The sequence below is a fragment of the Empidonax traillii genome, unplaced genomic scaffold (assembly GCF_003031625.1).
Source record: "Empidonax traillii isolate 1590-97213 ecotype Southwest subspecies unplaced genomic scaffold, ASM303162v1 scaffold383:size710549, whole genome shotgun sequence".
NCBI classification, from domain to species: domain Eukaryota; kingdom Metazoa; phylum Chordata; class Aves; order Passeriformes; family Tyrannidae; genus Empidonax; species Empidonax traillii.
Genome location: NW_020955576.1, coordinates 168986 through 183081, shown reverse-complemented (window position 1 = coordinate 183081; position 14096 = coordinate 168986). Strand labels below are relative to the sequence as shown.

Below are 14096 nucleotides of genomic sequence, written 5' to 3'. Positions count from 1 at the left end.
CCTCACAGGTAACAGATAAATCTGCTGTGTCATCAGGGTGACCTAATGAAGCTGGGTATCTGGGAAGGCTGCAGTTACCTAGGTTAGTGTCTACTGAGAAGATGAAACACAGCAGAGATGTACACAGAATAGTACAAATAAATTACGTCAGGCTGGTACATTTACCATTCCTCATTACGTGATAATTCAATGCAGCAAATGAAAACTGATTAAGAAGGTATTTCTACCCTATAATTAGCCTGAAGATTTCATTGGTATCAGACAACATTAGAGCCAGGTCTTGGAACCAGACAAATCAAGAAGGAGGAAAAAAAAAAAGTCTTCACGTAAAAACAAGGATGGAAAACATTAATGTCAGTATGCAATTTAGTTTTTCTGATATTTGGCAAAAAGATAAATGTCCATGTAATCCTTTGAAGAGCTCAGAAGTGTTAGAATATGGTATATTGGTGCACATCCCACCTTTTCCAGGTCAGGGCTGTTCTATAAATAACAAGTGCAAAATATTTTGAAGCCATTATCAAAGGTATAAATCCTCCTGTTTCAGAGCATTCTGCAACCCCTCAGTGACACAGGTCAGAAGGGAACTTCTGTGACCCTCTGTTTCAGAACTGGTCCTGCAGCAGATTTTATGCACCTCTCAGGGTTGGTCCTCATCAGGTGCTGACCTGAGACCAGGCAGGTTTAATCCCAGAGGGTCTGATCTCTACTCAAACAGACACGTTCCTGCAAACCTCCTTTTGTGTGCTGCCACTTGGGTCTTTGTGGTTAACCTGCAAGTTTCTGTAGCTCTCACAGAGTACACAAACAAAGCTGCAAATCCTTTGTACCTGTGGTTTGGCTGTGGGTTTAAACCTTATTATGTGACTGTATAAATCCCTGGATACACAGCTCCTCCAGTAATTTGTGTGTGAGAAAGAACGAGACTGTTAACATTTTAAGATTTGTTCCCCAATCTTACAATTTCCAGCGCATTTATTTTTGTTTTGTTTTGTTTTGTTTGCAGTTTAAAGATCGACCTTTCAAGTCTGTAATTTCCTCACTGGTTCTGAATAAAAGAAGTAAGTTGGGGAGAATGAAAGACGTAATCTGTTCCTGCTTTGATGCTGTTACAGAGCTGCCTCTTCAGGGAGCAGCACCAGCTCAAAGCTTCTCCCTTTGAAAATATGACTCACCAGGACACAACCTTCAGGGTTTTACAAAGGCCCCATAGCAGGGCTCTGTCTGCATTTTGGAGTCAATGGACTTTATGAAATTTTCTCCTCTTTTTCCCTCTCTGCCTGAGTACCTGCTGGGCAGGACTAAACCAGGCTGCTTTGGGGAAGTGCCTGATTCCCAGGAGCTGGGCCACAAGAAGCGGTGCCCTTCTACCAGGGCAAAACCAGCACAGGAAACAGAAAAGCTAGAAAGGGTCTGTGTAGCCAAGGAGCAGATTCCAGTTACTTGATTTACACCTGAGTAATTACTCTGACTGCAGTGAAGCTCCTGCTGATTCACACCAAGGAAAGAATCAGGCCAAGCACGAAGCTCAGCTGAAGCCAAGGAGAGCCACTGCATAAGGAATTTTACAGGATGCCATTTGTGCCTCGTGTTTGAAAAAGGGAGACAGAAGGGAAAGTGCTTCAGGCCATCCTCTGGCTCCAAACCACCTGCATATGCTAATCTGGAGCATCAGAAGTTTATAAATGTGGAAGGTGCTTTTGAGGATGAGCTCTGATGTGAACACCCAGCACAAATGGAACATGAGAGAGAAGAATCTGCAGGATGTTAAAGCCCCAGCTTGCTCCTTTGTCATCTCCCTGCCAGTAATTCATGTACTGAAGAGTAAGTTGACTCCCTTTTATCAGATGGAAGCCTGCTACTAAACATCTTGCTTTTCTCAGCAGACCCTTTCACAAACTTCTGATTAGTAATCTACAGATCTGGAGGACTACAGATTATAAATCTTGCCTTCAGATAACGCTATTCTTGGTTTTCCATTTAATTTAAAAATCATGTTTTCACTATGCCTAACGCTGCTGAAAGAGGCCCAGTGTCAGAATGGAACACAAACAGCTTTGGCAGTTGAGCAACTACAAAAGGGACAGAAAGTGGGGAAATTTCTACCCAATGCCCAAACAATCTCCTTATTCAAGGAGTCAGGATGAGCAGAACATTAATTCCCCAACCAAATTCATACGCTTTCCAGGTGAATTTTCAAAACTGGACTGCTTGAAAAGCAGCTATTTCCTCTGAGCTGTAACTTTGATTTGTACAGTTTTTACCCTGCACACCACAGTTCTCACAAGCACGTTACAAGCTCTCTCTTCCAAATTACCGTACCTTGACGTAGGCCACAATTTTAAGGGAGATGGTTGCAAGGTAGAGGGAGTTCATTGCAAAATCCATCAGATTCCACCAGTCGTGCACGTACTCATTGAATCCACCATCCCACATTTCCTTGATTTCTCCCCAGATAAAACCTGCAGAAAGAAAGGCAGAGAGTTCACTGTCACAACAAGACATTATTTCCCATTAAAGCACCGTGTACACCTGATGGACTGCCAAGGCAACTGGAAATCAACAGCCTGGAAAAAAATGTCTCATCCCTTCTGCCTTCTGCAAAGTATAGTGCTGCTGATCATGAGACATTTCACAGGTCTGTGGGGAATGCAGCCTAAAGAAAGATGAAAAAGATATTGGTTTCCTATCCAGAGCTCCAGATACGCACACAAGGAGACTGCTTGGAATATGTTTATTATAACCAGAATGAGTGGATTGGCTCAGCTGAACTTTGCTCTATCTGAACGAGCTATTTTAGCAGCTGTATCAGGTGCTGTTTCTAATGGACTGTGTGCTCTCACAGACACTCTAAGCAGTTTGTCCTGACTTTCTCTAGCAACAGCTCCACCAGCTTCCACCTGCCAGTGCAGTTCCTCCCTGACCTGGAAATATCACCCTAAAGAAGGAAGATGTGAATCCATTCTCTCTGCTCAGCCACTGCATTTATGCACCTCGCTGAACAAAAAGCCCCCCCACGGATTATCTGTGGGCAAAGGTAAGACTCAGCATGCCAAAGGGCACTGCAGCCTGGCACTGCAGTGACTCATCTCGTGTCAGATGTGGCTGGGGGTCCTGGGAGGTGAGTATTTGTTCCCAGGGATACAGCCAGAGCGCATCATCTCAACCCTGAAATGCCTCCTGGTAATCATTTTTGGCACTTGCTAGGGCTCACTGCACCTCCTTGCAGCTGGAGGAGTGAGGGGAGGTTTCTGAAGCTCATTATCAGACTGCTAAACTCACCTGGCACACAGCTCTGATTTTAAGTAACTTGCATTTATCGTAGATCTGTTTAAGTAATTTTGAAAGCCCAAGTCCCATCAAAAAGCAAATGGCAACTATGCTCCTTCAACCCCTACACGCCTCTGAGAATGTCTTTAGAGCCCCAGGTATTTTTGAATTACCCAGTTTCCAATATTACCCTTGAATGAAGACCTGAAAAAAACAAACAAAAAACCCCCAAACACCCAGAAAACCAAACAAAAAACCAAACCAACCAATCAAACCACACCAAAAAAAAAAAAAACACAACCAACCAACAACCAACCAAACATAAAATACCCCCAAAATACACCTCCAGGTACATTACTAATATAGTTTCTCAAACTGGTGCCCCTACCTAACCACAAGATACTGCAGTGGTCACTGATATGCTACTTGCAACTCAACTTTCAGGAGCTGAAAGTTCAATCTAAGAGCAGGTCAAGTTGAAATGAGCTGCTGCAGTATCAGCCCAGTATCAATCTGAGCTGTTCAGATGGCAGCCAGCAGGTCAACAGTCAGACAAGCATAATGTCAAGGCCAATAAGGTAATCTGGTTACAGATGCCTCCATGGCTTTGTATGAACACAGATCAGTAAAATAAAATAAATCAATGAAGAGGATCCTGTTGAAGAACTCACACACTGTATTTAGAGTGAGTTATCATTGCTGGTTACTATAGTTACAGCAATGCTGTGTGTGTCTGTTCTCTCTCCTTTTATAGTGGAAAATATTTCATAAATACTAACTTCCAATCTGGTGAAACTGTTCTCATTTCTCCATTTAATAAACAGTCCTACAATATCTGTATTTATCTGAAACAAAGGAACTCAAGAAGAGGAGGCAGGTTTAAGAGGTGCTTTTTTCCTAATGGATTATCCTTCTTTCATTTGCAAATCAGTTTTGTTGAAATGCCTGCCATTTCCCTCAATTTTAACCACAAATTCGAAGTGAAGAGATCACCTAAGCTCAGGGAAGACATTTAAGCTCCTCAGCTCACTCTGAAGTTTCTACCAACACCTGCGTTCAGATGTCATTAATCAGTCTGAGCAGATAACGAGGCTGTTGGCAGAGCTGTGCCTGGGTCACGATCCAAAGGGATCTGTGAACATCCTACCTTCCTTCCTTCCTTGTTTTGCATCAGGTCTGGCACAGGGAACAGGAGAGGCTGCAGGAGAGCTATAAAGGTGTCGAAACCACTGCCCAGTGATTGTCCATGTCACTGAATGTCAGTGGAGAACTGAGGCTCTGGCAGCTGCCAGGAGCCATGGGAAGCCCTGGAGTGGGAACTCCAGCACCAAGCAGGTCTCCTGGTGCCACCCCAGCTCACAGTGGTGCCACATGCTCATGGCACAGCAAGGGGGGTGGGCACTGAACCAGGGCAGAGATTGTGCTCCTGCTGGAGCCCACAGCTTTCCCCTTGCTGTTGTGTTAAAATTCAGTTTGGAAGGGTAAATACTCTCATCAAAAACAGGTCAAACTATGCTTGTTTGCTCTTCTCCCATCTCATCTCCATCTCACACTACCTCACCTGCACATCCTGCCCTCAGGACACAAACACCTCCCAGTTGTGGCTGCCCAAGCCAGACTGGAATAAGAGCCTCACGTTCAACCTTCTGATAATCAGGGCTTCCTCCTTCTCCTGCTTATCTTAGAGCATTTGATGTTGATTTGGTCAGTGATTATCAGCACAGAGGGAGATTTATCTTCCCTTTTTTGCCTTCCTGTCGGTTATTTAGGGGGCTGGGAGCCCAGGAATAAACCAGGCTGGTACCTGCACACTGCCTGGGGGAGCCAGTCAGGGAGCAGGCGGGGGCAGAGACAGGCTCTGGGCACTGCCCACTGCTCTGACCCAGCCAGCAGCCCTGAACCAGCAGGAGAGGGGCCACTGTCACTAATTCCCAACCCACTCCTTGCACAGAGCATGGGGAGGCTGGGAGAGAGCTGCATCTGCCACGGTTTATTCAGGGTCGTGTCTAAAGGATAAAGTCAGATGGCCACAGAGCAGCAGAAGAGCCCTAGGCCAGCAGGATCTGTCGTTCCAGAAGGAGCCCAGCTGTCGTGCACGGTTCCTGGAGCTGGCTGCCAGATCTCTTCACATGCTGATGATGCTGGGAGCAGGAATGAGTCCCCACACAGTTGCCATGGGTGCGAGTCAGGCAACTTCAGCTCAGCTTTTTCCATTTACCTAGAACCCAGGGCAGGATCAGCCACTCCACGATGGTGGGAGGTGGTCCCTGCATGTGAAGGTCAGTCCTGACGATGTGCTGCGACGCCAGCAGGAGCATGAAGAGGAAGGTCAGGTAAGAGCCGGTGTGGCAGATAAACTTTATAAATGGCTTTTTAATGAACAGTCCCAGCCTGCTCTTCGGTGCGATCAGGTACGCCACGGACAGCATGGGGAACAGCAGGCCGATGGTGACGCAGGTCAAGAGTTTGACTGCCCAGTGTTTCCGCCTCCATCCTGGAAAACCATCGTACCAGAGTGTTGCTAGCAGCTGCTGGCAGTTTGGCTGAGCAACAAACTGAGGAGGAAAAAAAAAGAGAGAGAGAGACTATTACTGATTGGTGCTTGGTGTGCATGCCCCCTCACACATGTGTTAGAGCCCACACAAACCCTCCTAACACGCTCAGGGCCAGCTATGGGGTGGAAAGGCGTTATTTTGGAGACAGAAGGAAGAAAGGAGGCAGATTTTGCTCTTATTTTTCTGTACAAGATTTAAGATTTCTTCTCGCAGAAGAAGTATTATTTTTTCTATTTGAAGCATCCTTATGTAGCTCAGCCACTCCCCACACAAAAACCTCGTGCAAAAGTGACACAATGAAAACTACTACAAGCTGTTCCCCTTCCCACGTGCTCGAGCACGGCTCTTTTCAGAACGTTTCGGGTTCTCCACTGCCTCGAACAAAGCGCTGTCAGCATCTTTTAGAAGCCACTAAAACGATGAGACAGGAGGGAAAAGGTGCAAACCTCTGAGGTGGGGGGGGGGGGTGTGAGAGAGAGAGAGAGAGAGAGAGAATGTCTCCAGAATTGGGTGGTTCTGTGCAAGGAGGTCACAATATGTGTGTGTGTGGGCTGGGCAGGAGACAGCCTGGCACCTGTCAGGTGTAGCCAGGTGACACCTGTTGGGAGGCAGCGCAGCACACCTGGAATCCTGCCCTGCTCTTCAGGAAGGGAGCAGTCGGGAAATGCAGGAGATTAAAGCAGGGGCCAAAAGAAACCTTTGATGACAGCACCAGAAGTGACACTCGACAGTTTATTTTCACTCTGTAAAACAAACAGCATTGTGATGGTGATTTACGGCATCTCAGCGAGCCCACACCGGACACGCTCAGCCTGCAACCACTTCAGGCTGTTCCAACACCAAACAGCCTCTGGGATTTCAAACTCCAGCCGTGGTATCTCTGCTCTGTGTCAGAAGACTTTATATTCCTAATTATACCTGGACAGCCCCGTGGTTTTCAAAGCTTTTCAGACCCAGAGATAACCGGAGATGCCTGCAAGACCAAGACAACTGTGTTTTTCTTTACATATTCGATCTCTACTCCGCCTTAGTGAAGTTATATTTCTGATCAACTAAACTCAGTTTTCTCACTGGGCCACTGGAAATTCAAAGAAAATCTCAGCCATTGTTCTGAGGATGCTTGTTATACTCACTGTGCTGTAATTAAACAGAAAAATTACCTTAGCATGGGTAGAGTTATGGATAAACAAACTCCTGGGGCAATATAACTAAATGTATGGTTGGGCATATCTATACCAGAAAGAATCACACTTCCAGTGGACACAATAACAGCTGCAGCAGCACTGAGGGAGAAGAAGAATCATCCATCCCATGTGCATTTATGTATGAGACAGGTACAAGGTTCTTCTTGTCGTGTCCAAAGATACCCAGACAGTCCTGCAGCTCTCAGTCACCAGGAGAACAGACTCAGAGTGACGAAGGCATTATTTTAATAAAAGCTTTAGCACACACTCATATTTTTTCAATATTCATTCACCAAGGTCAAGCAAAAAGAAAAATTAGCTGCTCAGTGTGATAAAGTCATTCACTTCTATTAGTATTTCTAATTTTGTTAATTTATTTTATATACTATAACAAGATGTTTGTATCAGAAACAGACCACTTTTGGACTGAGTAGTTCAAATATATAGAATGACCCACATCAGCATTGAAAATAAGATCTCCAAGAGGACTATCTGGCATTTATGAAGCTGGATTTTTATGCGTCATTACAACAATAAACTTCTGATGGCTTCTGCATCTAGCATACAAGTATGACACTCTGTCCCAGAGGGCTTTGGAAGAGAATATCAGAAGAGCATGTGATTTGGAATCAACACGTAGCAGAAAGTGGGCAACAGCTGACAGGGTCTTCAGAAAAAGCCAAGACCTTGTAATGGTCAGAAAATGTTATTGCAGCACTTCCACACCTGGGGACAGTGATTATAAAATCAAAGCCCATCCATGGGCCATGGGCAGGGACACCTTCCACCAGCCCAGGTTGCTCCAAGCCCCGTCCAACCTGGCCTTGGACACTCCCAGGGATCCAGGGGCAGCCACAGCTTCTCTGGGCAGGTTAAAGAGACAGTTCCACAGAAATCAGAAAAACATCAAGCACTGATGGCTGCTTGGTTGGGTTTTAATCTCTGATTTCACAAGGGTCAGTGCTTTATGTTTAAAACCCAGAAGAAACAGAAGGTTACACTGCTCTGTCTTCTCATTTAAGATCCAGTAACAGCTCCTGTTTGGGATATGTTCTGCACTGATTTACAACTGCTGCTTCTCTGCCATGAGGCACACAACCCTTTTTTCTTTTTCCTTTTTTTTTTTTTTTTTTTTTAAGGAAGAAAATGTTATAAACACATTTTCCCTTTATCACATATGATAGAAAGCTCTAAGGAGAGAACAAAACTGTTTTTCCCTTGAGTCAAAGTCAAAGTCATTTGAGAAATCAAATGACTGTATGTTCCTCTGGTTGCTGTGCAACTTGCAAGCATCTTAAAAGTGCCTCTTCTCTGCCTAATGGCTCATTTCTAAAATCTGCTTTCTCAGTTGTATCTGATGTTAGTTCTTCAAATGGAGAGAAATTCACACATCATGAAAGAGCAGCTTTAAAGAGCAGATTAGCAAAAGGGGAATGGAGATGGAAAAAGCCATTAAATTTTCCAATCAAGTCAGTCCCAACCTCACTGAAAATGGCCCACGGGAAATTCAAGCCTACCACAGAAAGAGACTCTCTCTGATGTCACAAACCACCAGACACTGTCTTTACTAAAGGTGAGGCCAAGCGCTCACCACTGTAAGCTTTTACTAATTTGTATTACTTCAACTTACTAACCACAGATTTAAGAATCAGTAAATGTTGCTGCTTAAATCTCCAGCAGTGCAGCTGGCTGGAAAAACCCAAAACTTCCAGTTTGCAGAAACACTGGAATTATGAACTATAATGAAGGAGACAACTAAGCCACTGGTGTGCTGGCTAAAGAACAGATTGCTTTGTGGTAACTTTCCTTCTAAGTGTTATTGCTTAGAATAAACCATCAAATTCATTTACTAAACTAAACCACTGAACGTTCAACTCATTAAAGGCTGTCCAGGATTCATAATCACTGCACATAAAACACAAGAACATGAAAAAGCTTACTTACAGCCCTTCTAGGTGTGAAGTAGCCTGAAACCCCAACAATACTGTGGAACTTTTGTTATCATCCATCCATCGTTTCAAATTTCTTCATAAAATTAGGAAATTAACAGTGCAAATTCAGTGCAAATAGCAGAACTGAGATTTGGAGAAGCAAGTTGACACTTTCAACACTTGACCAAGGCCTTTCCTAAGTCAAAGTTTATTTTCCATGTAAATATGGGCCCAAATATTATTTTCTCACCTTTTTGTAAAGCCTTTCACGTGCCATAGGCAGAAACAGGGCATGTACTATCACAGCCTTTTATCATTTCACACAAATGTATTGTGTGTGACAGGATTTGGTATCTGCACAATGAAAAGCAGAGGTTCTGATAATTTAAAAATCTGCTTATTGTCCAGTTTTGTGGATGGTCCAGAATGAGAGGTAGATGTACTGCACCAGAAGCTCTATTTAAGATAACATGTGACTATAAAACACTATTTCTCCAATGCTTAACAAGCACAGTATCAAGCCTTTTTTCCAAGGCTTGCTGCATTACAGGAGCCTCCAATCTCTATTACAAATTATTATTATCTGGCTTCACGCTGAGCGTATAAAACTGGGGGAGCAGGAGGAAGGGGGGAGATGTTTGGAAGGTTGGCATTTGTCTCCCCAAATCAGTGCTGTGTGTTACAGAGCCCTGGGGAGGGCTGAGCACCTGCCTGCCGTGGGAAGGGGTGAATGAATTTCTTGCTTTGCTTGCCTGCTTGGCTTTTGCTTCATCTTTATCTGAACTAATGAGTTTTATCACTTTTCTGATTCCCTCCCTCATCCCACTGCGGGGCAGAGAGCAGCTGTGTGGGGCTGAGTTGCCAGCTGGGATTTAATCACAATGGATGTTGTGAAGCCCATGGAACTGCTGGCCCAACGTTGTCCAGGGTGGTCCCCACTTTTAGGCAAGTGTGCAGGTGCATTTCCAGAGGGGGTAACCCCAAAAAGCCATCTCCTTCTCTGTGACCTGTCGAGCAGAACCTGTCCCCAGCTGAAGATTACAGTTCATTGAGTAACTGGGAGACAAGATGCAACCCTAAGTACTTCTTGAGAGCAAGATGCTCTGTCTCCTGGCCTCTGAAAATGGGCATAAGTAGCTTTGCCTTTCTGAGAAGTGAGATCAGCAACTCCAATCATAGCTGTGAAGCACTCTGAGGGTAGAGACTACTGTAGCAAAGTCTTTTATGCTCTCTCTTTCCTCCTGTCTTGCCAGGGCCTTCGTGTAACATTTGGCTTGCAGCTGGATCATGCTATTAGAGAACTTAATTTCCAGTGTTCATCATGCTCATTGCCACCTAATCCTACACCAAGGAGAAAATCTGCAAGGGAAAAAAAAGCAGCTGCTGGATGGAGTGTCTTTTTCTTAATAACTAATCTTTACTGATGTTTTTAAGTCACCTAAATTCTTACTGGGAATTAAATGCTTTCTGCATGCTCTGCCATTAATATAAATATCAAACACAGAAATTATGTGCCACCCCCCCCTCCCCTTATCTATGGGGAAATCCCTGATCTCTCATAATCATAAGTAATTTAGGATCAGACACAGATGGGCTGAGATATGAATGCCTCGGGGAGCAACTGAAATAGCTCCCTGATAGACATCACAGGGGCTGAGCACAGCATCTCCCTGCCTTTATTCTGATTATCCTGACGGCTGCCAACAGCCCTCTCTGTTTGGAGTTTGCTGGAGTTCTTGTCTGAGCTCTTGCTGTGGATGGTGAGAGCGAATGCTCTTCAGAGATGAATAACCACTAATTTGTAACTGCTGAGCCCTGTGCTAATAAGCAGGACAGAGTTCTCCTATCAGTCAGCTCCAGCAGCTCCCAGGGAGGTCACCACTGAGAGCCAAACGTGGCATGGGAGCCGTGAAATTCACTTTAGTTCCCGTCTGACCCTCGTTTGAATAGGTCACATGCACTGGACCCCAGAGCATCTCACACACAGCAGCTGACCACCTGCAAGGTTACTGGGCCTGGGGGGATTATTATATGCTCTTGCCCTCTACAGTTAAAGCTCTTTTGGTTTTGAAAAGGCAGATTTTTCACACGAACTGAGGTAGATTTTGCAGTCTGTGTGACAATCGGGCAACTGCAGTGTCTGATGTAGTGGCACAGGTATGCATTTCAGTTAGATCTGCAATGAAGGGAGATTTCTCATCTCCATCCCACATCACTGGCAGGGGGGGCCCACTCAGACAGCACACCCAGCGTGTCCATCCCACACACAACAACACAGCTGGGGACAGACTGGGCAGAATGGAGCCCTTGTGCTGGAATTTGCAGAATTAACTGGCTGGCATTTCTTTCCTCCTATGAAGATACTTAAAACTCCCACGCTGTCAGTCCTATCACAGACTTGGGTTTATCAATCAATGCCACATCTTAATGTCTCAACCCAAAAGCTTCACACACACTGTCCCCCAGCCCAAGCAGTCTGCAACACCTGGTACAATGGATCACACCATTCAGTGGAGTGATCATCTTTAACTTCAGGAACATGAAATGTCGTGCTAAGAACTGGACTTTCAAAATCCATCTTCTTCCTGCGCTCCCCAATCCTGGGGATGCTCCTGCTAAGCACCAAGTAGCACAACACACTTCCCAGGCCGGACAAACCCTATCTGCCTCCCTTTGTACCAAGGGCAAGATCTTCTGAGGAAGGATGGAAAGCCAGTGGTTGCACTGGTTTGACTGCTCTGAAAGGAAATTCCAGTGAGCAACACTCAAAAAGAGCCCCGTTTCTAAATTATCTCTAGACAGGAGAAAGACTCTGTATGTGACCTAATTTGATGGCTGCTGCAGAGAGCCAGTGAGCCCTGTGAGACCACATATTCTAGATGAGAAACACCAGCCTCCTCAAGTTTGCAGTGTTGCAAACGGTGAGATGAATAAGGAAATCCTCTTTTGTAGCATATTTCTTTTTAAAGTTCAACCCTTGTTAATGACTGCAAAGTTATTTACATTCTGCTGCTGAAGTGTGAGCTGCAGAGGGTAAACACCTAATGGTTGTTCATCATGTTAATTAAGTACTTTCTGCAACAGGAAAAAAAAAAAAAAGGAAGAAATGAGACAAAGTAGTTGGAGGGGAGGCTGTATAAAACACTCCTTATCAGATACTTCCAAGAGATAATTTTTTTTTTTTTCAGAATGAATATCATATCAAAAACACAGCTGCTCCTCACATGCCTGTCAGTACCAGCAGTGAAGCACCGATGCAAATCCAAATGGCAGCACTCCTGCCATTAAGGAGATCACAGAGCTGAGCTGGACCGAGTCCTTCAAGAAAACCTGGTGCTACCCAAAGTGCTCAAACCCTCAGCTGGTGAGTAAAACAAACTCCAGATGAACATGATCCTCCACAGATGAACAGATGGGCCTCAAATTAGAGAGAACTTTGGCTAATCTGCTCTTAAAATATTTTAAATTGTGATGACATATGAATCTTAACTAAAGGTCTTCATAACACATCTCTCTGATGATAGCAGGCACGAACTCAGCTTAAGCAGCACCAATTGCAAATTCAGCAGTGATGTGAATGCTGGCAAAAGGAAAGACTGAATAACCTCTCAAAGCCTGCCACAGTTCCATCAAAATTCACTGTTTTAACACATTCATGTCGCATTTGCTTAAATTACTTCAATAAAAGATGTCCCACATATCCTGGGACAAAGGTAGATGCTTGCAAATCCTGGATGCCTACCCATGGAAAGAAGCGATTATAAAGCCTTTAAGCTTGAAATTAAATTCCTCTCCACTCAGAGCCGCTTAAACGAGTGTTTAGCTGGGGGTCTGTATTTATGGCCGGTGTCAGCAGGGTTTAAAGAGCGGTAAATTCGGCCATGAATAAAGCCCAGGTGCTGAACGGTGCTCCTGCAGCAAACACCCCACTAGAACGGGGCTCCTCCGGGCCAGACCCTGAGCGAGAGCCCAACACCGATAAATACAGCCCCGAGGGATGTACTGCAGCAAAAAATCCCGGGATTTGGTTCTGTTACAAAGATCTGAAGCGCCGAACACGAGCGATACACCTCAGAGCCAGTTAATTCCCCACGCACACCCGGGTTCCAAGAGCCAAACAGGAGATATCGGGCACATCCTCAGGAGCGCTGGAAAAACACTCAGGCTAAAATCCATTTAGAGACAAATCTTTCAGCGTTTCCTGAGTCCTCTTGCAGGCACCACTCCAGCAGTTACAGATCCTGGAAGTGAATACCGGGAGCTCTCAGGGGCTTTAGCTGAAGTGGGGAAGGTATTGACTTTTAAATAATAGGCTGAGTTTATTCTCCCCAGTGATTTTCTAACATTTACATTAAGTAAGTGATAAGTAAAGCAAACATGAAAACTTTAAAAGTCGCCCGCAAGTATTTTTAAACACATTACCTACTTCACCCAATTACTGTTAATAAAAAGCTCTAAAAATATTTCTCTTCTGCTTCCTCTCTGACCTGACACACATCTACGCTGAAACTACGTAATTTGGATTTTTTTTTTTCTCCTTTCTTCTTTTTACCTTCTCTCGAATGAGTAAATTTCCTCCGATATCCATGAATGAACAAGTCAGCAGGGTATAAACACTTCTCACATTCTTGGGAACCTCTCAAGGCTACCTCTGCTCCCGAGCAATATCCCTGCTGCGGGGTGAGGATGTTACGCTCTGCTGGAGGGTGTTTGCTCAGCCAGCTGGGGTTTGTAAAGGATAAGAACAAGAACTGCAGTCACAACTTTTCTTTAAATGTCAGTCTGCACAAGGTCTCAGTTTGGGGGGGGGATGTTACGATTAGCCCATCTATTCACCTCCTGCAGCGAAGATATAGGAGGTAACTGTTCCCTCAGTCTGGATAATGATGGATCTGATGTCCACAAAGGAGGTGCAAGGGTGTGGGATCTCAGTTCTTTTCTGTAGAGTTTCATAACTCACTTCTCTAAGCCACAGAAGTGAAGTTGAAATTCACAGAAATTGGGTAAATGCCAATGACCACTTCTGTCCCTGAATGAAAGAATCCAGAGCAGTGGTTTTTCTACAGAGTTTACTATTTCAGGGTGTCATTCCCAGTGAAGTGTGAAATAACGTGATATGCTCTTCCCCAGTGACATAAAGGTGACTCCAAAGACAC

General features: G+C 44.7%; 1 protein-coding gene across 3 annotated transcripts in view; it reads right to left on the bottom strand.

The window, feature by feature from the left end:
- TRPC5 (transient receptor potential cation channel subfamily C member 5) overlaps window positions 1-14096 on the bottom strand; it is a 92799-nt gene that overhangs the window by 26974 nt on the left and 51729 nt on the right. For all 3 annotated transcript variants that reach the window (XM_027893142.1, XM_027893141.1, XM_027893143.1), the window contains 2 exons: window positions 5489-5825; window positions 2323-2462 (listed from right to left, as the gene is read on the bottom strand). In XM_027893142.1, coding sequence (XP_027748943.1) covers window positions 2323-2462; window positions 5489-5825 — 477 coding nt within the window. The remainder of the gene's footprint in view (window positions 1-2322; window positions 2463-5488; window positions 5826-14096) is intronic.